Source organism: Falco punctatus (assembly GCF_963210335.1).
Source record: "Falco punctatus genome assembly, chromosome: 2".
Taxonomy (NCBI): domain Eukaryota; kingdom Metazoa; phylum Chordata; class Aves; order Falconiformes; family Falconidae; genus Falco; species Falco punctatus.
In genome coordinates this window covers 9,812,828-9,839,935 of record NC_137581.1, presented here as the reverse complement: position 1 = coordinate 9,839,935, position 27,108 = coordinate 9,812,828, and the positions used below count along the sequence as shown (strand labels likewise).

Here is a 27,108-nt window from a genome sequence, read left to right as displayed (position 1 = left end):
GAAAAGGAAGACAAAGATGAGGAATTGCAACCTAAAAAAAGCCAGGCAGCAAGACAAGAATTCATTGCATACACAGATATTATAAAATGAACTCATCTAAATGCAACAACTTACAGCTGCTCAACAAAAGCAATTTCCCACCCCATCCCCATCCCCCAAACGAATTTACCTTTGCAAGACTGGCAGCACTTTACAGAAGAGTGTGAGGACTCTCTAACACTTATAGAGCTTTTAAGAAATAGAAAAAAACCTTGAAAGAGCAGAGAAATACAATGAAAGGAAAATTAACAACAGCTACTCAGTCAACAAACTCCTACACAGGTGGAGAAAAATTTTCAAATATATTCTCAAATGCTATCGGTCAGATTTTTGGCAGGAAAGTGATTACAAGAAGGCAGAACAGCAGTTTCCATCATCATTATGTGGCCTGCAAAGAGGTTTTTGCATAAAAAAGAAAGACCAGTCTACAGCCTAATGAATGCACTCATTAACTGTAATAGCTTCAGCTATAGATTGAAGGGGGAGGGACTTTAGAAAAAAGGAAAACAGCTCGACTAATTCCAAGATACTGCTGCATTTTCAATATAGAAAATAAGTGGAACTGTTTACAAAAGGGAGAGCAGGGAGTCTATTTTTGTTCTATGTATCTCTTATATCTCTTAGTATTTTGTCTAATCTTGGAAACAGTGGTTTAGAAATGTGTGTTGAATGTTCCAGGTAGTTTTCACAGGGATCCTAAAGCTGCATTCCCCAGCCCATTGTTACTGACTCATGGCATCTCACTGATCACCGTTTGTCCAAAACCAATAACTGGAAAGTTACTTTCGGTATAGTGAATTATTTAACTGACCAAACTAGCAGGTACATCTCTAGCTTCCTATGTTGTATCCCACTGGTGTAAAAAGACAGATGTTAGCTGAAAACACATAACATGGTGAGAAGCTGTTGCAGGAACACCTCTTCCAGTTGGCAGTCTGGATGTCCACCTACCTAGTTGCAGTTGGTTTGGCATTGGTCCTCTCCCTGCTTCCCTTTCCCACCCAGGACTGGCAGCAGAAAAGAGGCCATTCCACCACCCTAGATAAGGAAACTCAAGTGGTATCAAAGGAGTGGTATCAAGTGGTATTAAAAGAAGCCTTAGCTCTAATACTATGAATGGTGGCATCTTAGGATTTCAGTGTGTCAGAGACAGTATATAACTTTTTACTGTAAAAACCCTAATTTTTTAAAAAAATCCCTGAGCCATTTCACTAAAGTACAGCAAACCAGCACTTACATAATTTTCAAATAACACATATGGCACAGAATTTGGTTTGGGTAGGTCAGCTGGCTCTGTATGGAATGCATTATGTAATGAAGAAATTTGTGTGCACTTTAGGAAAGACCAGTTTAAAATTTCCGTATTTTCACCTTACCATTTATCATAATTTGTTATTTATGCAATCCAAATAAATTTTTAATACAACACACCCTTTAAGGATGGTTTCACATTTCAACATACCAGGTGTATAGATGGCAGAAAATGTACTCTAGATCTTTTCCCATAAATCCTGATATCTTGATAGTATATACCTGATCATACCTGCTAGGTATGCTAGACCTTGATGGTATATGCCTGATACTTGATAGCATATCCATGATTAACTTTTTAGAAGTGAGCAACTAACAAAAATCTCCCCACTGGCCAAAAAGTCATATTTGTAATTCACTGTTGCTTAACTTATTAGTACGATGAAGTTTAAGTAAGTTTATGGTCAAAGTTGCATATAATACAGTGACTGAGAAGGGTTGCAGTAGTTCCAGTGACTGCCAGTTTGCACACTGTCACCTGGTTGCTCTTCCCCTCTTCTTATATCCAACATATGCACCTGCTAAATCTTGAAGTGGATTATAATTAATACTCTTCAAATCCTGTGGCGTGTCTTTTTCTATACACTAGACTTTCTGAACAGTAAAGTTCCAATTCTGCTTTGTACTGTCAGGATACTGCATGGAAAGACAACAAAAATGTAACAGACATTGGCATTGTGCAGGACTACTTCAATCTGAAGCTGTCCTTGAAGGGTGATGTGGTACTGAATGGAAAAATAATCAATTATAGTATCTATTTAATGCTTTTATCAGCATATGATTGTCGTCTTTGAAACTTTTTTAGTCCAACTGTCCTTCAAAAGTTGCAGACTTTTCCTACTTCCTTGGAAGGCTTCTCAAGAATCTGAAAACATTCATTATAAAGAATAATCTGAACCCCATAGCTGAGATTTAAGAAATGTCATAAACAGTATAAAGGACTGGCTTGAAAATAAAGCCTGCAACCATTTAGTATATAGGCATGTCCACTTGTGCAATCACTTTGCTGTTGTTCAGATCTGATGTCTTACCGTTGACTAATTGGCCTTAGGGTTTCAGTTCCCATGACTGAAGTGATTTGGTAGGGCCAATACTACAGAATTGCTGCTATGGATTTTCAAAACTGAGCGAAAGGCTTTCAACTGCCAAACCTGGGTTTAGTTCAGACTGTTGACCCAAGTGTCTAAATTAGGGTACATTGAATTTCTTTTCTGATTTTAAACCACAAAATTTTATCTTAATTATACTGAGAGAGTGTTATTTGTGGAATGTAGCTACAACCCTTCCTTTCACCACCACCCCACAAAAGAGATAAAAAAGTATAATTTTCATTCAGAGTAATTTTAAGGAGACTGAGCATTCTAAAATAGCATTAGAAACAAGCATTTCCAGTTCAGAGAAAAAAAATGCCTTTTCATTTGAAGTATCTTGACTGTGTGAAATGTTAGCTAGCTCTAGTTAGGATAATTACACACACACACACCTACCTCGCTGTTTTCTTTGCCCCTGCATGGGGAAGTGTTTTCCTGCATGCCTTGTTTTGGTGTTTCCTTCTAGAACAGGAGCCCCGACTCTGCTGGGTACAGGTGTGTAACCCCATGCACACTCCTGCTTACTGCAACTGCACCATTGGAATTAGCTGTATGTACAGTCAAACACACAATTAATCCTAAATCAGTTCCAGTTGTTTGTTGATGCTTCCCATAGCAACTGCGGAGAGAGAAAAAATACAGTAACAGGAAAAGAATTAAGGTAAAACATCATGAGAAGCTGGGGAAACTGAGGGAGGGGCCGTATTTTAACTTTCTTGGCATTCTTTCTCTAATCCACTGGGTTTAGTACAATCACCATTCCCAGACATGTCAAACTTCAACATAGGCTAATAAAAATACAGGGCAGAGTGGATGTCAAGAAGTCAGGTAACCCACCATTCTCCCTTTGCCAAGGCGGGGTCATTTACATCAGATGGATGTTTGCAACATCTTAATCTCTGACACCCCCAAGAGTCTCCAAGCTTTTCTAGTTCTTCATACTCTTTACTGTGAGGAATGTTTTTCTGGTGTCTAAAATGAGTCTCTCTCCTTCCAGTTTAAGCCACAAATGCTTACATCAACGTGAGAAACAAATTATGATATTTTTGCTGCAGCTTTTTATGTATCTGAAGACAGTTATCACATCTCTTCCCTGGTATTGTGTTTGGTTCTTTAGGTTATAAATCTTCGACTAATTCAATCAAGCCTGTTTTCTAGATCACTTTCCCACTTTTTGGTTGACCCTTTACCTCTGCCACTAACTGCTAGCTTTTCCTTGTATGAGGTCTGGTAATAAAAGCTGTCCTGGTTTGTCTTTAGTAGCTTTCTCCCTGTAGTGAACTGCAGGTCATCATTTTCTTTACTCTTCCTCTCCCAACAAAGTTGTTAGAGAACTGCTGTCTGTTACTTATGATGTCCCATTTGTTGCAGCTCGTTTTGTGCCTTGACGTTTCTCATTTTATCCATCTAATGTTTTTCTTTCACATTGATCCTTGAAAATCTGAGCTTGCTTCTGCTTTTCATGTATTTCCATCTATGAGATTGGTGCACTAATGTCTAACCATATTTTCTATCCATCTTCTGCATGGTAATTTTTAATTAAGTACTTTTTCATTCTACACTTCCTTAGATATTCCTTACCAGAGACCTAATAGTAAAATTTTCTAGGTTTAGTGAAGTCCTCTGGTTTTCCTTTTTGCTCTTTTAAGTCACAAATGCTGTTTTTCATGGTTGTTCTCTCCCAGTTCGTCTTTTGTCTTGACCTTAGGCAGCCCCCACCTACTGCTTAAACACCTAGAGAAGAGTCTCCTCTCTCTTGTCACTAGGCACAGCCTGTACCCAAGCAGCGTGACCTAGGCTTTCCAAGAACTTGGTAGACTACTGCATTCTTCTGCTACCCCTCATTATCAGTAAGTTCTGTGCTTTGAAGGATGCTCTGGTAGCAGCTTACAAAAAGCTTTCTCCACATCATCTTCCAGATTTGATGGCATGAATCAGACATCACAGGAGGGACCATACATCTGTCACCTGTAAGCATGGCCAGTAACAATAGTCCTAATTCCTTCCATGTTCTGCATCTCTGAACATGTGAATGGAACCATGATACATGAGGCAATACCTTCTTCCTACTCCATTTGCCTGCTTTTCCTCAAACCATTAAATCTTTTGTATTATTTATTTATTTATTTGTGACTACTGATCTCTTCTGAGCAGTTGCTGTCTCACACAAATATTAACCATGAAATCAAGGTTTCCACATTCTTTTATCTAGTTTAAGCTGGCAGTAGTTCTCTTCCTTTGTCCTGTTTGCAGTGATGTGCAACTCTAATCATTTCCTAGTCCTACAGAAGGAGTCAGTCATTTCTACAAATCCCTGTTATCCCTGATAAGCAGATTGACATCAGTAACATACTCCAGACTGTTGATCATCATGCTGCTTACCAAGTAGATGTGGAGCACTCTTGGAGCAATGTCCACCTTGTCTTTTTGAAGATGTTTTGTGGAATTACTGCTTAGGTCATTGTTGACAGGGATTTACAACTTCACCTTTTTGTAAATGTTTCTCAGGAAGGCTAGCAATTGCTTGACTGCACTGTATAAGCCCAAAACAGCCATGACCATCACGAATATTGAATGGTCTTTATAGTCATTAACTGTCTTTCTGATTACCTCTTCATAATGCTTCAAGCATGAGGTTGCTCCCGTGCTGCTCTTCACTTGAATGTTCTCCTCCCTCCACGGTGATTCTTCCCAGAAGAAATAAAATGACTTCATTGAAGCACCTGGAGATTTCTTTATAACAGATACAGTCACACGTTTCATCTTTTTTTGGGTGTCAACACTATTGTCAAGGATTGCTTTTCCTTCCTCCCACAATCTCTGTATATGATAGGCAAGGTGGATTGAAGTTGCACAAGAGTGTCACCCACCTGGGGAAGTTCTTCTTAGTGCTATTTCACATGGAAGGTGGGAAAGATGGGAAAGAACAAAACACAGAAAATCCAGGAAGCCACATTTAAGTTTCTCTGTATTTTACCATAGCAAACGTGATCCTAAAAAGTCTACATCTCTACCTTCTGTGTATATACAGTATAACAATGTATACCGGTCTGCTTGTTCAGGTGTGCTCTGGTTATTCCCTACCATCAGCATCCAGTGTTGGGGGGGTGGGCAGGGGGGTGGGGGGAAGCAAGCAGGGTGCTAACAATCCATCCGTGATCACAGCTGTGCAACCTAGTCATTTAAATACCGTCTCTTCTACTTTTCCATTCAGCTGTTTCAAAATAATTATATGTACAGCAAGGATCTCAAACACTGAATTATTTTATTGTATTTAAATCTATTTATTGTTATATTTATACATTAATAATTTTATGTAAATATTGATGTCTCTGTTGTGCCATTTATTAGAGCCTTTCTATGATATAAAACTATGTTGTGTTTTACTGTTAATAACCTAGACAGACCATTGACAAAGGAGCAGAACTCTTCTCCTGTGTTTGCTGAAGGACATTTTTTTCACTAAAATCTCCATCACCCTGGCATGTCCTTCAAAAAATGGTAGCTGGGACAACATACACACGCAAGTAAGATCTGATGACAGATAAAGAACATCACGATAACAGAACTCCTGTTCCAAGTTCATCTCTTGCTAGTACTGCAACAGTAAAAGCCACTTTTCCCTTTTTCCTCCTTTCTGTGTATCCTTATTTTCTTTGGTGAGGAAATATTGTCTAAAATCGTATTTGTTCATTTTTTATTATTATTTAGAAACATCAATAATGATGATATATTTTGTTTGATACAGTATGTTATTATCCTGTATCGTATCACCAGCCTTTAAGGAAAATGCACCAGGCATTAGCCTGACGACAAGAACAAACACAAGAGAATCAGATGAGGGGAAAACATGCCATGATCCTGAAAGACATTTCCCCACTGTGTTGAACGTGAGTGTAATATTGAGGGCAGCCAGATCTGCACATGTCATCGTCCTCTTACCTTGTTGACAGCTTTCTACCCTGGCAAGCTGATGAATGAGATGTATGAATTACTGTGCACACCTGACAGATAGCTCAGCAAGGGGCTTTTCCTTTTGGTGCTGCAGCTGTGCAGCTGCTGCTTTCTTTCACAGCAAGGTTTCTTTGTGTGCAAGTCCATCTTTAAGTCTTGATGTGATCACTTTAAGGACATTTGCCCATTGGTTAAAAAGCAATAGCATTTATTTCTAATAATCAGAACCACCTAATCACCTAATCAGAATAAAACCAGAAAGCACAATGTCAGTACAAGGGAGAAAAGATGAACTTGTGTAGTTATCTGTTAAGGATATCCATGTCCCATTTAATTGTGATTGGGTTCTTTCATAATCATTACTGCAATACCATTCACCTGGTCTTATTTTACTACCTGCGAGGAAGCTGTTCTTAACCACTTGTTCACCTAAATATCCTATACATCCCACTGCTAACATAAAGAACCATTTGTCTCCCAGCAAGCAGCCCTACACTCTGTTAGGGGCAACCTGTGCACCTCACCACTTCTGTGTGTGAGAATGGAAATTACACCAGACTTCCTTTGGAGCTCTTGTCACAGCCTGTTTCTGGTGCCAGAGCATCTTTCTTCAGCTGAACCAGTAGATTTTAATGATGGGTAATACCATTTTTAGCATTTCATAATGCAACCACCAATGGAGTACAATGATATTGCCAGCTACTACAGCAAAATTAAGCCATTAGGAGAAGAAAGAAGGTATAAGGAGGGACAGACAGGACTACAGAACTAAGCAGGTATCTCCCTCTCTGTCCCCTTCTCCCTCATCTTCACACCCCTTAATGAGTTCAGAGGATGTCACAGGTCTAACATCCCAAATACATCTATATCATGCTGTCATTGACATCCCATAGGTGTCGTTACTCTACTATGGGTGTAGAATTTAAATATCACGCACCACTGGGGTGTTCTTATATTCACGTAAGCCTGTTTTCCTCCTCCACTTGCACTGGCTTTTAGATATTAGTTTAGCATTTGCTTTGCCACCTTGTCTGTCTGAGGCTTTGTTATCTCTACATTGTTGTCTCTACAATATGCATTTTAAGTACATCTTCTATACAAAGCTCATAAATGCCTTTTGCCCAAGAAGCTAAGCTGAAATACTTATTTGAGTGAAAAGCGACTCTGTTGAATTAAGAAGCCCTTCTGTGGAAAAGTTAAGAAGAAGGGTTATGTAACATGAAGTTGTTATTTCTATCTTTTTTGATAACTTAAAGTTATAAAATAGTATCTCTGTTGCAAATCTTAGAGGATAACTATTCATAAAGTAACACTATACATTCTATAGCACTCTGCTGGATTAGGCCTACAAAACCTTTCCTCTGAAACATGATAAAGAAATTAATTACAAGAAAACAGGAGGTTTTTAAGCTGTTAAGACAACTCATAAAGCTGGGATACTGAGAGCACAGCTTTAATTCTCTTAAATTCTGTTCAGTTTAAAAAAAAAAAAACAAAACACCACGCTACAAAAAAGCTGTCACTCCCTGCATTCATAAAACCTGTCAGATTTTATGAGGATGGATAAAACTGCTTAAAAACTTGCCAAAGATTAAGATGAATGTTTCAAAGAAAAGGTTAAATGACTCATAAATTTAAAATACTTTCTGCGGCTTTTATCAGAAAAGAATACATAAATGGTTCTAACTCTTCATCCAGTAAATAGTCCTGGTGGAAGGTGGGGAAGGTGGCTTGTGCTGAACCTCCTGAGGGTGGTTGGGAACGTTAACCCCTGTGTCCATCCCCCACTGGTTCTAAGCTTGAAGGTAAATTTTCCAAGTGCTGAATATGAGCTGAACATCAGTGCTCATCTTTTTCCTTTCACAAATGTATTTTTCCTCTTTTGTGCTGAGTAAATGAGTGCATTTGAAATCGGAAGCATGTTTAATAGTCCTTTCATTTTCATTCCAGACACTGGATAATATTTTTGCCCCTAGTGAAGTTGCTATTTATTGACATTGCAGCTGTGTTAATAACACATAGTCAAGTGTTATATAATAAAAACAGTGTCTTGTGCAGAACGAGTCACTGTCTGAGGTCTTGACTTCTGCACTGTGTGAGGACAGATGAATGTAGTGAACAGGGAATGTGCTGGGACCAAAGTGACGGCAGCAGGCTTCCCGCCTGTTCTGCAATACAGCAGCAAAGCTTAAGCCAGGCAGCAAATGGTCAAAACGGAACAACACAACCACACAGATGAAGGTCACCTACATCAGTTACGCTATGACTAACTTAAAATACTTAGGGATAGCTTTAAACAGCTCATGAAGTTTTAAAATATGATAAATTAAGCTTATTTTTTATCACTCAGTTATTTGACTTTTAGGATTTAAAAGTGCTTTCTATAGTCATTAGCATCGGTGCTTTTTAGAGGGGAAAAATCTAATCCGAGATTCTTCCATAATTCTCTAACTGTAGGGCCTGGGGCTTTTGAAAAACTGAAATATCATGTTCATGAAAAACAGCAGAAATCTGCAATGCTCTAATAAGATACGTATTCTTTTAGTGGAGTTGAGTGAAATTTCATAAATGTCAGTACTTCCAAGAAAATCCATTGTGAAACCAAGGAGAGGGGAATTATCCTGAAAAATTTGTGTCATTTTGTTTGATCTGGGTTTTCAGTCATTTCTGGCTACTTGTGGTTAGTGTTGCAAGCAGAAAGGTTAACGGAAAGGGATTAAAATTCTGTGACAATACATTGTCACACAACTCCGTAATACTCCAGCCACGAACAACCAAGAAACAAAAGCAACACATGGATCTGCATGATGCTCTGCCCAGCTTCATTAGTCATGTCTGCAGAGAGGATTTATTGCTTCGGATGCAGTGCCATACTGTCTCAGCATCTGAGCACTGAGCTGGTATTTCTGCTTGAGCAGTGTCAGCCCATTCAAAATTTGCTTCTGGCTCTTTGTGCCACACTCTGTTGTGCAGCGTAGGCTGCGTGGTCTGCAGCACAGTCCTGCCCTTCACACTGGAAGAGGTCCTGTCCTCAAGGTCACCTTCCTTTCAGGTAAGAGTAGTATCAAACTAGTGTCACTAAAACACTGAATCCAAGATTTTCTCCCCAGAGCACAGTGAGGCTTAGCATGGTGCGGAGAGGTGCTTATAATCAACAGATTTCAGGATCTGTCATTCTTAGTGCTGTTTCAATTACTTGAAGCGGAGGATGAAGAACATATCAACTAAGTAAAAGGTGCCAATGACAAGCAAATGTAAGGAAAAGGAAAACACTGAATTCTTCCAGTAAAAGTATTGCAGGTGCTTCATTAAACTTCACACAGGATCACAGGTGTGGGTGTGTGCTCTTAGGCTCTGAATTTTATGTTGAAGTTCTTTTCTTATTCCTTTGAATGGTTAATGTTGTCTTTCTTTCACTTATTCCTGCAGTGATGGCTGGGCAGACAGGTACGATGTGACAGACGGGTATCAGCGTGAAGCTGTCGGTGGAATAACGATCAAGCTCCAGTCTCCTGACGTGAAATGGTTTGATGATTACTACCTACAGCTTCGGCCAGAAACCAATCACCGAAATCCATGGTTTCAGGAATTTTGGCAGCACAGATTCCAGTGCCGGTTGGAAGGGTTTCCTCAAGAGAACCCTAAATACAACAAGACCTGCACAAGTAAGTGAATTTATTACCTTTGCTGTATAAACCGGTATGACTGAAGGTCCAGTGTAAACAGCACATGTTGGACTGATGCAGCCTAGTCCGGTGGAATAGTGAGCAGGGTTTGCAGGAAGGAGGCTGGAACTGCAAGGCTTGACCTTTCAAAATGATGACAACCACGATTTTAGAAGTATTCAGATCTCTAAAGAAACAGATATAGTGCCTCAGTACCTAACTCCTCTTTATATTTGAAAAACGATGCTGCTCTACCTCCATAGGCATCTAAACCCTTTCAAAAATGTTGTAATATGAAATTCAGTGCTTCTTTTCAGAACAGGGCTGATCACGTTGCTTTAGCTCACGGGACCAATAAGAGTTAATATACTAAAAGTTATCTGAAGTCCATATGGTAATGATGATTATTTGTGTACCTCAGATAGAAAACTAGCTGGTTTGAAAGATTTCATTAGGTTTTCTTTCAGCCATGAGTCATTTCAGGAAATGCCATTTTGAGCTGATCTTTTTCATTAAATTGTACTGATTTTAGCAAAAACTGCCACAACATTTTGTCATTTTTGCAAAACAGTGGCAAAAAAACTTTTTTCCCCAGAAAGATGTGGTGCATTTTTCTGGGTTTTTTTATTGCTTCTGTTAATTTGTTATTTCATGAGATGCCAAGCAGTACTAGGACAACAGATGTCCTGATGTCCTGCCCATGGTGGGGCATAAGGTGGTGCTGTGCTGGGCATTACCCCAACCACAGCTTTAAGCCCCAGGGGACCTTTCCTCCTAAAAATGTCAGTATCTTCCACACATCCATGAGACCCTGAGGATCTAAGTCTTGAATTTACACAACACACACACACCCAGCCCACCCCCACCCCCCCCCACCCCCCCACCCCCCGCCGTGTCCCACTTAACATCCACTAGTCTTTCTTTTACTTTGGACAAGGTCACAGAGGAAGTTTGTGTCTGAGATGGAAATTGAACCTAGGAATCCCAAACTCTCAGCATACCCCTTCAACATGCAACTGATTTTCTCCATTATTTTTCTACTGCTACCCTACCAACACAGCCTGACACAGATTTTATTTGCACTATCAACAGGTACTGCATATTGAACAGTAAACTTCAATGATTTCCCTACAATAATGTAGATCTCTTTCCTGAGATGTAAGTACAGTGGGCATGGCTGGATACAGGCTAATAAAGACCTGGCTTCCATCACTGTGCTGTGTTAGCAATGACATTTCAACTTGACTTTTCTGGGTTTTGGTTTTTTACTTACTTTTTACCAACACTGGAAGAATCTAATTTCGGGTTTATATAAAAGATTGGGAACTGTGAAATGTAGGTGTCTACAGAGTCTTTTATAGTGCCTAAAATAAAATCCACCATCACAAAAAAATTATCTCGGGGGTTAAGGGAGATGTTATTTTAGACATGAAGCCACCCAATCATGGATATGAGACAACTTAATCACAAAGCTTGAATAGCTCAGTTTAAACAGCACTCATCGCTAGAAGGTTTCCTACAAAGAGGTCCTGAATGAGCCACAGCTCAAATAGGTTCCTAAAACCTAGGAATGTCAAACACACAAAGAAATGTGCAGGAATCACAATCTGCTGATTTGCAAATCTTGAATAGAGAAAAGGACTCATTTCTCAAATGGATTGTTCTAATTACTATTCCTTCAGCTTTATTGTAGTGTTCAATGCTTGGCCATGACCGGCTGTAGTAGAAGAATGAAAACCGGATTGTAATAGCTTTAATTCTGTCTTGTTGCTGTAGGGTGGAAAATGGTAATTCGGTTGTGGAGTTCCCCAGATTAACAACACTACACACCAATCGATTAAAACTGCCCATTTAATCAGGGTTTTCACACAGAAAGTTGTGAGTCATTGTGTTACTCAATTTTATAGTGATGATTTTAATCTAGACCATCTGTCGAAGTTCATATAAAGGAAATTCAAAGGTTGGCCAGAAAGGCGATATGCCAATTTACTTAATGACAATTTTTTTGGTCATAAGTGCTAAGAAACCTATGCTATTTTTCTCATAGTAGTCCCAAAAGTAGGCAAGGTTGCATGCTAAAGTGAAGAAATATTGAAGTTAGACATCTCTGTAGATTTTCCAGCAGGAAAGACACAAATCTATTCTCTGAGAATTGCAAGAGTGAGAGGTTTTGATGTTGGGACTTTAAACTCAAAATTAACATGAATTTTTGAGACTGTAATGGTAATTTTTGTTTCTGCCTCATTTTCTATCTTCCATATGACTTTAAAAATCTTGTCTTTGTATTGATTCCTTAACTTCAAGCATTCAAAGTCTTGAGTCTTAAATTCCTTCAGCACCGACTTCACAATTGTAAAGATGATACTTCCCCTCAACAGTGGTAAGCATTTCATATACTGTCCTGACAGTTTCTGCATGATGATGAATATAGTGGTGCTGCTTCAGATTCATCCTGATAAGAAAACAGGACCATGCCCTTTAGTTTATCTGATGGAATACATTCTCTTTCCCATGAGCTGCATTTAATAAAAAAATCAAACAAACAAACAAAAAAAGTTAAAGGCATTTATCAGGATTCCAATTACAAAGACTGAGTTTCTTGAGAGAAATAATGTCCTGGTTTAACCCCAGCCGGCAACTAAGCCCCAAGCAGCCGCTCGCTTACTGCCTCCCTGGCAGGATGGGGGAGGGAATTAGAAGGGTAAATGTGAGAAAACAACTCGTGGGCTGAGATAAAGACAGTTTAATAGGTAAAGCAAAAGCCGCGCACGCAAGCAAAGCAACCCAAGGGATTCACCCACCGCTTCCCACGGGCAGGCAGGGGCTCAGCCATCCCCAGGGCAGCCGGGCTCCGTCACGCGCAGCGGGGACTTGGGAAGACAAACGCCGTCACTCCCCGCGTCCCCCCCTTCCTCCTTCTTCCCCCAGCTCTATACGCTGAGCATGACGCCATATGGTATGGAACATTCCTTGGGTCAGGGGGGTCAGCTGTGCCGGCCGTGTCCCCTCCCAGTTTCCCGTGCCCCCCCCCCCCCCCCCCCGCCCTCTCACTGGCAGGTTCTGAGAAACTGAAAAGTCTTTGACTTAGTATAAGCATCACCCAGCAACAACCAAAACCACAGTGTGCTATCAACACTGTTCTAGCACCAAATCCAAACCACAGCATGGCGCCAGCTACTAAGAAGAAAACTAACTCTGTCCCAGCTGAAACCAGGACAAATAAAAATCTATTTTCACACCAAAAGGCAAGCCCTTTTTTATTTCTTGGGGTAATGATAAAAAAGATAAACTTAAAGCTGATTAGTGTTGATAGATGAGTTCATTAATAAATGAAGGGGTTTATTTGAAAAGCAGTAACAATTACTTTAGTGGAAAAAAATTAATTCTTCTCCACAATCATGTTGTACTATCCTGAAAAAATAAACAGTGGTTAACAGCATAAACAACTTATTTAAACAACAAAAAAATAAACACAAGGAGATATGGCTGAAATCTGAACAGATAATTGACTTCAACTACACACCAGGTATTAATTTAGTTATTCAAACCTTTGTATTTACTTTGCTGATCCCTGCCTACTAAAATGGTAGGCTACGTATACCTCTGGGACAGAAAATAAATGAAGTCCTAAGTCAATGACTGAAGCTCTGGTGACTTATGAGGGTTTTTTTCATTTTTGAATATAAGCTGTCCATAGACAGTGCCAAGCAGGTATTATTATGAAATGAATGCATGATTTAGTAAAATATGCATAATAAAACTGTGAAATCAGCCAGATAAAGATAATTCCAAAAACAAACCAAAATATTTTTTTCTCTGTTCATTTCTGTCAAGCACTAAAAGGTCTCCATCCCTTTACATACGCTTAGTTCTCATTGAGATGAAGATTTTAACATCAAGTTCACTTTTAATTTGCAGATTTGAACATACTTAATCCAAATGGGTGTCACTTCTGTTGCTAAGTACATTGATTTTCTGCCCAGCTGGAGCACTGCAGAAAGTGAGAAATTTGCAGACCTACCTGACTTGATTCTCAGTGTAATCAGTTCCATGCCACAGGAGAGCTGCTACAAACCACCTCTGAACACTAAGAGTCAGATCAAAGAATTTAAAATGCATCTTTAGAAGAAGACATATAATGGCCTCCAAACACTTAGGATTTTACAAGAATTGGATTTTGCTTCCCCTCTGGCACCAGTCAGATATTTTTTTATTATCTAAGGCCACAATTCAGTAAAATTCGTAAATAGGTGAGCAAGCTGATCCAGATGAGTAACTCCACTCAACGACCATCTTCAGGTCATCAAAGGTTAATCCAATCCTTCAGTATTGATTGCTTTTGGCCTTTGAAGACTAGGTATGTATGTCCTTGCTGTCTTACAGAGAAGTGTCCCCACCAGAACTCAAATTTCTGGTACTTTTTCCTCCTAGTGAGGGTGTTTTAGAAATGCATCTTAACACAGAGCGGGAACAAAACCCAACACAAGCCAAGTGTGTGGTGAAGCTCCGACTTAACTGATAATAGTGGAAAAAGTCAAGTCTTCAAAGTCACCAGAAGCAGAAGCATATTTATTACATTTGCCAGTCTGTTAAATGAATCCCTTTGCCTCCGCTGCTAAGTAATCTTATTTTTACTATGCTGTGTAAAACCCAGAGGCATGAATGGAAAAACATTTTTTAAGATGTTAGTTAAACACAAGCAAAATTAGAACACACATCCCAAGTATCTGTGATGTAAGTGTAAGACAAGAAAGAGCAAATCAATAGAGGCTGATGCTGATGAAGTGCAACATTTTAGTTTGACTGGCAGAGGTTACAGACTTCAGAAAAAACTGGAAGTTTCATGTAGAGGAGCCACAGAAATGAGAATCTGAAGGAAAGTGATGGGGCACTTTTGCAAATGTTTACAGCAGGGCCCTAACAGTAAATACTGTGGTTCAAAGCAGTGAGATAGAAAACACAAAGGCAAATGATGGAGGTTAGATAATCACAAAGATCAACCACAGACAGGACATAGAGGGTACCAAAAGTGAGGAACGTGACTTATGTCTGACATGGCTGGGAGCAGGAAGCCAGTGACAGGGTTTACAGGGAAGAACATAAGCAAAGTGATGAACAGGGAAAATGAGATTTGCAGCAGCATTCTGAATGGGTCTTAGCAGGATGCAGAAATCCAAATATCCTGTTCAAGACTTAACCATGTGGCTTCTTTGAGATAAAGAAACTTTTTCCAAAGCTGCAAAAACCGACATAGAAAAAGGATGACCAATATATCCCCAAGCAATTAAGAGTGGGATTAAGAGTGAGTTTATTTGCAGAAAGGGAAATTAGGGATATTTGGGATAAGTACGAGAAAAGTTTTGCAGCTCAGGGTACAGAAGGGCACATAAAATGTAAATGCAAAAATTATTCACCTGTTTGCTGAGTTTCATCAAGCTCCAGCTCCTTTTAATGAGGTCAAAAGGACCCGCAGCAAGTCCCACATTTTCAGCTGAACAGAAATTTAGTTAAACAAATGGCCCTTTTGGGTTTCCAGAGAGAACTAAGGAATAAAATATGACTGTCTAGTCTTTGCACTGCAACAAGCTAATAATCTGTCACTTAAACGTAAGCTCAAATGCCAAAGTTGGCTTAATCAGAACTCAGCCAGTAAAAAAATAAGTGCTGTCAGAACACAAGGGTATTTTCCACATTTCAGGGAATGTGTCACATTTGAACCTCATATTCCCCAAATTTAGCATTCCTACACTTTTATTTTAAGATTGCAAATGAAACCAAAACAGAACAAATTTAGTTAAAGTTAATTTCTATTTTTAAAAGAGTGAATTAAAAGGCATTTTAATTCTCCTGAATGCATCCTGTCTGTCACACATTTTGATACTTGATTTATTATGCCTCATGCTTGGGCACTGGCAAGCTGAAGGATGGTCCAGACCTCATTTTTACAGCCCACATTTCAGATCTGGAACTCAAACACGGTTTATCACTACTTTTATGGTGATGCTGCATCAAGTCCAGAAATTTCCAAGGGCAGATCAGCTGTAAGTCAAAGATCTAGATCTCAATTTTCTAGAAGCCTGATATAATCTGAGCCAGCAGCCTACACAAACGTGCCACTATTTTTTTTTTTTTTTTTTTTTTTTTTTTTGACTCAGGGAAAGCAGCAGTGTGGCACTAAGAACGGCTATATGATTTCTCATACCTATTTGAAAGAGTTTTTGATATACATTGATCCTGATATTAACACACCTGTAACTCAAATGCTTGAATAACTTCAGTCTTCTCACTGCTGTTATGGAATTCATCATAATCCTTCAATATCTGACTACAAAGCTACATCTGTTTTTCCTTCACTCTATGCTCCCTGCCTTCCTTCTTCCTTCTATTAGATATATTTGATGATATACCATGCTACTGTGGTTTTATTGATGATATACCATGCTACTGTGGTTTTATTCTTTAAATTCTAATTCCTTTTCTAACTTCCTTTCTGAACCTTGAAAACTATCTGGAAGAGAGTAGTACCATTATGCATGTAGTAGACAGGTACAGACCATATATCTCCAGCCTTAAGAAAAAAAAAAAAATTATAATGAAAGGTATTCAGGTCATATAGCTATATCAGTCTTATTAGACTGATGAATTGGAGAAGTTCCTGTCATTCTTTTCTCTCAGCAGTTTGACTTCCAACAGAGATTCAAACCTTTCATATGAGTATTTTTGCAAGTACAGAAAGTTTTATGCCAGCATTTAATGTGCTTTTGCATCTGTAGTGGTTGTGTTTCATTGTAATTTATGAGGAAAGAAACTGAATTCTGTAGAAGGTGAAAGGATAGTAATGTTCAGGAAATGGTGTGCAGGAAGAGGTTATCTATTTAGTTACCCTCTCCTAGGACTGACTGTTACTGTTACTCTTTTGGCTGATTTTACTGAACTCACAACAGAAGCCAGACTTCCACTGCTTTGTGGGCACCCAAGGATTCAGGTCAAGCTCCAGCCAGATTTGTGAGAAATCTGCAGGTGCCTTGCTCGTCTAGGCTTAAATAGATATGAAACAGCAAAGTCAACTAAGTACCTGGAAAAAAAAAAAACTTTTGAAAGTCCTCTCCACATTTTAAGACACTGAATTTTGTCCCTCAATTATTCTCAAAGTTACTATTTTAGTGATAACCACCACATAAAGTAAAATGGTGTTAGTTAATTGGCTTTCAGTTGTGAAGAGTGAAAGTTGGAACTGGTCCAAAACATGTGGCGAGTGGATCGCACTGGAAGATATTTGCTTGTCAAATTTGAAAAATGTTCCATAGCAGCATGTTGATTCAATGACACAGACTTTGAAAGAAAAGCATTGAAATGAGTCATTTTTTGCTTTCTTATTTCAATAACACTGAAGTGTTTTGTTTCTCAAGTTTATGACTTGCTTTTATGTTGCTTCAGTATTATCCTATGTTTATTGCCTCAGAATCCAAATGATATTTTCCAGTGGTACCAAGTCTCCTTTTCTTTTGACTCAGAATTTCCTTTTCAGAAAAGATAAAATCCAACCTTGACTTTTTGTATTCATTTTGAATGGAAAGGATATTTCAACTACATGAAATTTCCTGTAGGGCAGAAAATATCTTTGTCCTTCAGTCTGAGTAAGAAATTAAATTATGAAAATAAATAAATAAATAAACTATTACATCGGATTGTTAGAAGAAAAATACACCTGGAACCTTACAAGTAACAGAGAACTGAAAGTTACTTTTTTCTTTTGCATTGCTTTAACAGAAAAGCTCTGATGACAGATTTTGGAAAAGGTTCCAGAAGAAGTAATTTTCTGTATCTTTAAACAATGATAACATAATTAGGTATGAACACTATGCTTTACCTTGGTTCACGTGTGCAACTTTTCCTCTATTTAATAAGACTCCATTTCTTCACTGAAAAGACATGCATGTTTCTGGGAAGACCGACTTGGTGGCATGCCATCCAGAACATGCAGATCCAGACAAGGTTACCGGTGTGTTCCCAAAGAGAACAAGTGGGATAGTGTGGACCCATGACAGACCTAAGAATTCACACACCATATTCTGCAGCAGACAGGCGCTACCATGTCTTTGTTGCAAAGATTAGCCCATTGTCTTGATTTTTTATTTTTTAAATATTCAGTAAGGCAAAAGAAAAAAAAAAGGAAAAAAAAAAACCCACCACATTTGTTGGTGGGTTTGAAGTTCAAGTACCGCTAGCAGAAAGTGAATGTGGGACGTATTTGTTAGCAAAACTAGAACTCACTGCTGTCAGCCTCTTCTCTTTTGAAACAAAAATTAGCACAAAGAATTGATGGAGTCTTTAATGTATATATGGAAACTATAGAAACTGATTTGTGAGTTAGCCATAGGGAAACATTATGAGATAGTTGGAGACCATAGGTTATATTTCTGGTTTCCTTTGTGGTGTCTCCTACGACTTTGTCTTAAACAACCTTTTGATCACTAAGAAATTTTAAAATAATAATAACAATAAAAATAAACTCCTCCAATTTCCCTTTATTTTAATGTTAAACTCACTGCATAGCAAACAAGGTGCTCTGCACTATGAAAAAAATATTCTCCCATATTGTGTTGCATATTTCATTCTCTTGTTTCTCCTCAAGAGAGAAATAAGAGGGGGCTGCCTGGAATGTAAAGTACTCTCACTCTTCCTTTTACACTTTCTTTACTCTAAAATTTAAAGTATTCTCAGCTTTGGAAAAATTCAAAAGCAGAAAAAGCATACTGAACCACGGTAATTTTGCACTTTTCAACATCCCTGCTTGATGAGGCTTTGTAATGTCACCAGCTGACAAGCAGAGAAAATGGTGTTTCATCTTCCTTGAGGGTATAAAGTAGCGGGGGGGGGGGGGGGGGGGGGGGGAGAGGAATGACAGGTTTTACATAAAAAAATCCATAAAATAATGAATTTTATTGAAGGACGTTTTCAATTTATTTACCTGCTAAATGCTGGAAATGACAGTGAAATTCCAGCATTTTGACTTAGTTTTGTGTTGGTTTGTTCTTCCACGTTTGGGGGTGGGAGATGGGTCCGTGGGGGCAGCACTGGGACGTGAGGGGGGCTCAGCACCGCCTGTGCCCGGGGCTGGCTCCCGTTGCAGCGGGACTTTGAGCACCCTTCAGTGCTTGCTTGGCTCGGTGCCCATAAGTACGCTAATTGTTTTTAAATAGATGCAAGAAATGAACCGTTGCCAGCTGGAACCACTTGGTGAAAGAACATGTTTCTTTTCCATCATCTCCGTGTTTGTGTTTTGGAGATGTGGCAACAGAAAAGAACAAATTGGGATGGGGAGTTTAGAGCTGAGCTGTCGCTGCACGGCTCATGGTGGGCTCAGGGCTGCTTTCTGAGCCGTCCCTGCCCGGACCCCAGAGAGATGCCCAGGTCCATGCTCACAGGCTGCCGCAGCTTGGACTGCACAGCCACAGTGTGCGTCGAGCCGCGCTTACCTTCGCACAGCTACAAGCCTTGTTCCAGCAGGTGCTGCTGAGCATCTTTTTTAGTACCATTGGTACCATCTAGTTCCATTGTACGTGTTCTTTCACACTGTGTGATGGCCCTGCATAGCCCACTGCCACGATAGGGTTCATTTTATTCTCAGATGCTGGTACAATGCTGTGTTTTGGATTAGTATAAGAACAGTGTTGATAACACACTGATGTTTTTAGTTGTTGCTGGATGATGTTTATGCTAAGTCAAGGCCTTTACAGTTTCTCAGGCCCTGGCAGTGGGAGGGCTGGGGGGGCACGGGAAACTGGGATGGGGCACAGCCAGGACAGGTGACCCGAACTAGCTAAAGGGATATTCCATACCATGGGACATCATGCTCTATATATATACACGGGGGGGCTGGCCAGGGTTGCCCTTCACTGCCTGGGGACTGGCTGGGCATCGGTCAGCAGGTGGTGAGCAGTCGTAGTGTGCATCCCTTGGCTTCTTCCCTTTTGGATTTTATTCCTGTCTTTCTCTCACTCTCTTACCCCCCTCCTCATTACAATTGCCATTATCATTATAATTATTTTATTTTATTTTAATTATTAAATTGTTCTTATGTCATGAGTTTTTTATCACTTCCTGAATCCCTCACCATCCCTCTGGGGGCAGGGCGAGCGAGCGAGCTGCTGCATGGTACTCAGTCGCCAGCTGGGGTTAAACCACAACACCCACATCCATCCTCTGCTGTGACGTTGCTGGAGTGTCCTAAACTGGGTCAATCCCAGAAGTGTGGGCAGAAAAGATGTAGGTTACGATGCTGTGATTTTATACCGTTCTCAGGCTCTTCTTTGGCTTTGCTATAGTCACAGTCCTACAGTAAAGCTGGGAACATACAGATAAAAGCAGACATACAGAACATATGTTTAAGCAGGAAAAAACATGCATATTAGCTTATGTACTCCAGTGGCAGAAATTTCCTCAGCTGATATTTAATGCATGTGACCATATTGCCACCTGAATCCTGTATATATAGATTCCTAAATGATCTATAGAATAAATATTTACATACTTATGTTTCCCATGAAATCCAGGATAATTTTACATTCATTTCAGAGATAGCACAATAATATTGAAAAACTCCAGCCAATAATAAGCCCATTGCATTAAGCAGAGGAAAACCAGGAGGGTAATGAGAAGTAGTCCTTTTCCTGAGGAATATTTAGTCTAAAGAAAGATGGCAGATAAACACAGTTGAAAGGAATACTACTAGTAGATGGGAAGCTGAAGGATGAAGGGGTTATCTGATTTGCCAAAGAAGGGACAGGTTTTGTCTATGTTTGTAGCCAGAAATGGCAATATGACAATAAATCTGGAACTGCCTCAGGATCTCACAGCTTGGAAAATAAAAGGATAAGCCTTTATTTACTTACCAGAATTACTTGGACAGGAAAGATAAGGAAATACACTGAACAGAACCGAGGGATCTGTGCACATGCTCTAACCACTGAGATTCCCTCATTTCTCAGAGAATTCCATGATGTTTGATCATTTATGATTGCAAGCGCTATTTTATTTCCTCATTAAGTATGATTTGATTCACCCTGCATTCTTCCACTTGTTCATCCTAATTACAGGAGGCAGAGTTTTTTATTTCTGCAGTAATTCTCATGGTACAGTGTTAATATTTATTAGTTCTGAGCTACTGCAGTACAGATTACTTTCTGTAATCATTTGGACATAATCACCAAGTTCAGCATAGATTCATAAACAGGTTGATATAATTCTAAACAACGTTTGTGGGAAAATGAGCTACGTCCTGAAAAAATTGCTCAGTCCAGCCACAGAAAAGGTACTTCAGCCTGTCAAAATTGCAATAAGAATCAATTGGAGACCTATGAAATGCAGCTTTGTACGTGGCCCACGCACATTGTCACCTGTGTACCTCCAGCTCCTGCTGTCTGCAGCATCCTGGGAGCAATGCCGAGTCTGATTGCAAACTCTGTGAGCCAAGAAAGATTCACAGCTCAGGGGAGGTTTATTCTAAAGTGACTGTAGCCTCGTCCTAAGGTTTGGACACCCACTTGCAACTGTGTGCATTAGGTTCTTTGCTGGGGCACTTTAGTTGGTTTAGTGTCTTTCATAAGAAATTTGATACATTACCTCAAAACTGTGATGCCCAGTCCAAATAAAAACTAAATAAGCAGGAACGATTTGGAAATCAGCTTTGAAAGCCCACACCTGAACTGAACTAAAACGCGAGCATGTGCTGCTTATCCCTACATGACAACTTCAAGCAACATTGTGCTGGCTTTTTCCCAGCCCACAGGAAAGCAAGACATTAATATTTCCTTCTTTGCAAATTTTTCTTATATGGGAATATGCAAGATGGAGAAAAACAGATCTTTTATAGATATGGGGTTTTTTTTTACTCTAATAGAAAAGTATTATATTATGGGTGTTGCAAACAAGAATATGGGTTACAGTCTGTGGATATTTGTTCTCTGCCCAGCAATTATGTAGGAACTCCCCAACTTCTATTAGATCTTTTCTTTATTCTTGATTAAAAGTTTAAACTTCAAATTCAATTCCATTGACATTACTGGCATCATCATCATTAAATTCATCTGTGCTACCTCTCCATCTCATGGTGACCTGTGTCAGGAAAGGTTCTTGACTGAAGACAGCACTCGTGTATGAATTGAAGAACATGTGTTCAAACTTCAGCAAGAACAATAGGCATTAACACTTAAGTGGACAATGGTTTTAAGGCTACCTAAATCATACTTGTTGCAGAGATAGATTTAAAATATTTTCAGGGGTTTGTTTTTTGGTTTTTTTTTTTTTTTTTCTGATTGAGAAACTACCTTTTAGCTTGTGTATTCAGCCTTCCCTTAAAATCAATCGTCAGATCACTGAGGTAAATAGGGTTACTTATATGCTTCAAGTCTGATGTGCCTGAGTACTTTGTGAAATGCGTTGAAAAATATTTTCAGACTTCACTCCTTTTTCTAATACTGGCTTTTTTTAAGACCATATTGCAGTATATTAAAAAGCAAAAGTTTTCTTTTGTCTCAGTTTTTGAGATGTTCCCCTTAACTACAGAGTCCTGAGGTCCTGTAAACGAAGTGTCAGACTTGGCAGGTTGGATTTGCCCCTATAGAGCAAAGCAAGGCAGTTAACATCTTGGGTAAATGCTTTCTCCAGCTGCAGGAAGTATATTAAAATTCTCACAACAGCTAATTCCCTCACAACTCCATTGACAATTGCCAGCAGCTTCTGTGACAAGCTAAGCAGCCTCATTACAAATCATCAGGTGAACTGAATGAGGTTCAATGTTTAAAGGAAGTCATAATAATAATTCTGTAAAATTGAAGCACAAAGCCCAGTGTTCCTGTAAGAATTAAGTTATTATGTTTTTAAACAATCATACACAATAAAGCAGCTGAATATTGTTTCATAAAAAAATACTATTGCTGATGCAAATCTGATTCATTCTAATGGCTACTATAATTAACTGCATGGTTTGTGAGCTGTTAATTTTGAGGATGAATAATTGGTTAAACCAAGTTTTGTGTATTGTAATGTAATATGCTTGTTCAATTTTCCACTTAATTTCAATTAACATGGGTTTTACATGTACTCCACTGTTGCAGTTTTTATGCCTATTATTTGTAATTAGGAAAAAGCAATACCTTGGTAGAACAGAACAAATGAGCAACACTGTGGTTTGTTTCCAAGGTTTTTTTTCCATTCCAGATATTCCAAGCTCATATCACTTTGCTATACAAAATGTTAATCACTGCTCCTGAGGTTGACTGGAGTTGGGGGTGCCAGCTCCCACATGAAAGAGAACGGGAAAACGGATCTCTCAGTCCCCTCATTCACTTACTGACCTCTACACAATCATTTTCAGTTCAAACTATGTATTTTTGCCACCCTTCCTGATGTTTTCAGTGCTCAGAAATGTTTTAGTGATTAGAACTGTGTGGTGATCTGCTTTGCTAATGGAAAGGGGAGTTTGTAGAGGGACCTGTTTTATGATGGGATCAGTCACCAGCTGGACATTCTTACTCATCTCCACAAAAGGTGCTCAGATGTCAGACTGGATGCTGGATGGATATTGTTAAACTAGATGAGTGCCACTCTCAGGGTCAGATATATTAGTCTTCATTTATTTCAAGAAAAAAAACTGTCTGTATGTCAGTCTTTTTGTGGCATAAATTACTTCTCACACTGTGCTACCCCTGCAGGTGTAAGCTCCATCCCTGCCCCTTGCCAATGTCTCTATGGGAGACACTGTCTTACAGAGTGGACACAGAAGGTTGTTTGCATTTGCTTTGCTCCTAGATGCCCACATGTGGGACTCCCTAGCTCCTAGGGTTTGCTGCTTGACTGATAAAAGGAAAGCAAATGTTCTAGTAGAGCTCTTTCATTGTCCTCCCTCCAGAGCCAAACCTTTCCAGGTGTCCAACATATTCCCAGCACCGTTGATGCAGTTGCTTTATGTCTGGCTCTTTTCACTGCCCCAGTATTAAAGATCTGGTGGCTGGAGTGCAGCTGGCAGCTTTGCTAATGACATACGAGGCAGAAAACCTCCAGCCTACTTTTCCTTAGCTGGGATGGTGCTGCCAACAGAGTGAATCTGTGTCATTAATAACACCGGGTTATAAAAAAACGGCCTTCAGGGTGCTACTCAATGTACTTTTATAGTGCATTTCACAGAAGCTTAAATAGGAAATACAAATCCAAGCACTATGTTTTAAAAGCCAAACATCGTAAGGTTAACCAGTTTTGGCTAAATGGAGTCATTGCCTAACCCGCATCATCAAACTCTTCACAGACATTTTAATACATCCATCTACACTGCATCATTGTCCTCACTTCGTAAATATAGAGAGGCAGGAGAGACAGAATCAGAAGAGTTAGTACAGAAACTTCTGGTGCAGTAAAGGAGTTGTGCCTAGGTAGGTCTGTCTGCACAGGATGGGTTCCCATGTCTCTGAAACAAAAGTCTTGCCTACAAGGTCGTTATAGAATAGACCCCATGTCAGCATTTATACTTCAACAAAAGATTTGTGAGGATCTGGGGAGATTTCTGCAGGTGTGGAGAAGCACTAGATTCCCCAAAACATGTTATAATGATCATAAATCATGCTTAAAAAAAAAAACACATGGAAGAGAAGGCAATGGAAAATAACGTATGTGAGGTGTGGAGCTACATACAGAGAGAAAAACAGCAGCTGGATAGTAAAACATTTGAGGGGAATCTCTTCTTTCATTCCTTTATTATTTTTTTTTTTTTTGGGGGGGGTGTTGTTGTTGTTGTTTGGTTTTTTTTAGCATGGTCAGTGTGTGTACCGGTAAGAGCATCTGCTATGAGCTGTTTAAGACACTGTAAAAGACTTTTTCCACCATTCATAGCCAACCTACCAACAGATGTCTGAAGGGCTGACTGTATTTCAGCCCCACGCACTAACCACCCACTCTGCGCTGTTCCCTGGCAGGCCAGATGACCCTGAGGACGCAGCATGTTCAGGACTCCAAGATGGGCTTTGTGATCAATGCAATATACTCAATGGCATACGGCCTCCACAACATGCAGATGTCACTGTGCCCAGGCTACGTGGGCCTCTGTGACGCCATGAAGCCCATAGATGGTCGGAAGCTCCTGGAATCCCTCATGAAGACAAACTTTACTGGGGTCTCTGGGGACATGATCTTGTTTGATGAGAACGGTGACTCGCCAGGAAGGTAATGTTGACATTTGTCAAACTGTTTAATACCAGACATACTAACTGTTCGTAGTAGATACATGTGGGCTTGACACCAGAGCTAAGATCTCATACTTCTGTTTTCACATTTCCTGACTTTCTGTGTAATTTTTCCAAAATAACTCTTCTTTTTTTATGTACATTTTTTATGATGTTTAAGGTTAAAGACATGAACTTTCTTCATACAATCTTCCTGCATGAATCTGCATTTTCATCTGTACCATTTAAAGGAATTTGCTCTCACTAAAAATCATACGACCTTCAACTTCATGTTGATAGACCATGACAGCCACCACAGCATTGCTCTCTTTGGATGTTTAAATCTATGTGTTTGAGCAGTAAGCGATCACAGCAGACATAGTTCTTTAATAAGAAAGGTAAAACAGTGTGAGAAATAATTTACTGATTTGTCTGGGATTTTTTTCCCATCAGAATTATTAAAAATCTGCTTCCATATCTTCCAAATAAAGCCTTGCATAACAGACTAAGCTATTAATTCATACTGTGCTGTTATAAGCCAAATTGAATTTAAATAAAACTTCTTTTGCTGTTAACTTTGCTGTACACATACACCTATGAATTGTAAGACAAGTTTTTCTTTTTCTATGACATATATGCAGTACCCATATAAATGCACATTGAAAAGTGTAATGATTTTTTTTCTGGGTTTCTGCCTACTGAACTCTCAGAAGATGAAGAGCAAGTGTGATAGCATTCAAAGTATAATTTTTCCCTGTATTTCAGTTGGTAGATTCCTGCCTTATTCACTGCTTTTGCTCCAGTTTGACTGAGGCATCCCTTTCTGTCTACATTATTGGCAAGATTTTAAACATCTTTATGACGGCATTGTATAAACAGATGACTAGAAGGAAAATGGTTCATCCTGTACACTAATTTAAATTTTGCCCTCTCCCAATAATGTGAACAGAAAGGAAAGCATTAACTTCTGAGTATGGGTAGGAAAAGGTAAATCCAGTGGTAAAAATATTTTGACATTTCCAAAAATTCCTGTAATTTCAGAACTGATTTGTTAAAATTGTATTTCATTTGAAAACCTGGAAAGTCAGCATTCTCCCCACGGGAAAGCAGGACAGCCACCTACAAAAGCAGACTGTTTCTCTGGAGACACAAATTTTCAGACTCTTCAGACTCAGACTCCAAGGAAGTGCACTGTGAGCTGGTAGGAGAACTCAGGCACAAACTGGCAGAAACCCAGAAAAATTTCAGATGGAAATGTATTTTCAGCACTGTTTTGGTGAGCAAGGCTGTCTTCCGCTAAACATTTCTATTTTTACAAATAGCTGAATTCTGAAGAAAAGTGCTCAGTCTGGGTTTTTCTGACCAAATTATTTTAAAAAGACTTGTCCCAGACTTCTCTTAAAGGGTTCCTATTTGGTTTGAACGGTGCTCAGTTGCAGTGGACTGCATCCTACCTTATTCCTATCTGTTTCATTCATATCTTGCAGAAAGACAGAAGACTGCTACAAATAAATGATATGTGGCATGACAACACCAAGGTTAATATCTAAATGTTGCAAAGAGATCTTTAGCTTCAGCTTTCCTTCATGTTGGCTTGCCTAACAATACCGATTTAATTCAGTTTGTTGCAAGGAATTTAATTGAGTGTCTTGGGTCTTTTTAAATTCAATTCTAAAAAAAATGAAGGAATTATGTGCGGTCATTTGCTCAGTCACAACAGGACGTTAGTGTTTCACTGATGAGCAGGGGTTATGCACCTCGGGGTAACACAACTTTAAGTAAGTCCAGCCTCACTGGATTTGTGTGAGATGCAGTAGGAATCTGTCAATTCAA

At 39.3% G+C, this 27,108-nt stretch overlaps 1 protein-coding gene and 1 long non-coding RNA gene across 2 annotated transcripts in view; one reads left to right on the top strand and one right to left on the bottom strand.

Moving 5' to 3' along the window:
- GRM5 (glutamate metabotropic receptor 5) overlaps positions 1 to 27,108 on the top strand; it is a 217,074-nt gene that overhangs the window by 124,772 nt on the left and 65,194 nt on the right. Inside the window, exons 2-3 of the mRNA XM_080375144.1 lie at positions 9,825 to 10,060; positions 25,030 to 25,276. Coding sequence (XP_080231270.1) covers positions 9,825 to 10,060; positions 25,030 to 25,276 — 483 coding nt within the window. The remainder of the gene's footprint in view (positions 1 to 9,824; positions 10,061 to 25,029; positions 25,277 to 27,108) is intronic.
- Positions 11,956 to 25,029, bottom strand: LOC308058795. The gene is made up of 2 exons (XR_013925973.1): positions 12,858 to 25,029; positions 11,956 to 12,576 (listed from the first exon to the last, which is right to left on the bottom strand). It is a non-coding gene; the product is annotated as an uncharacterized lncRNA (long non-coding RNA).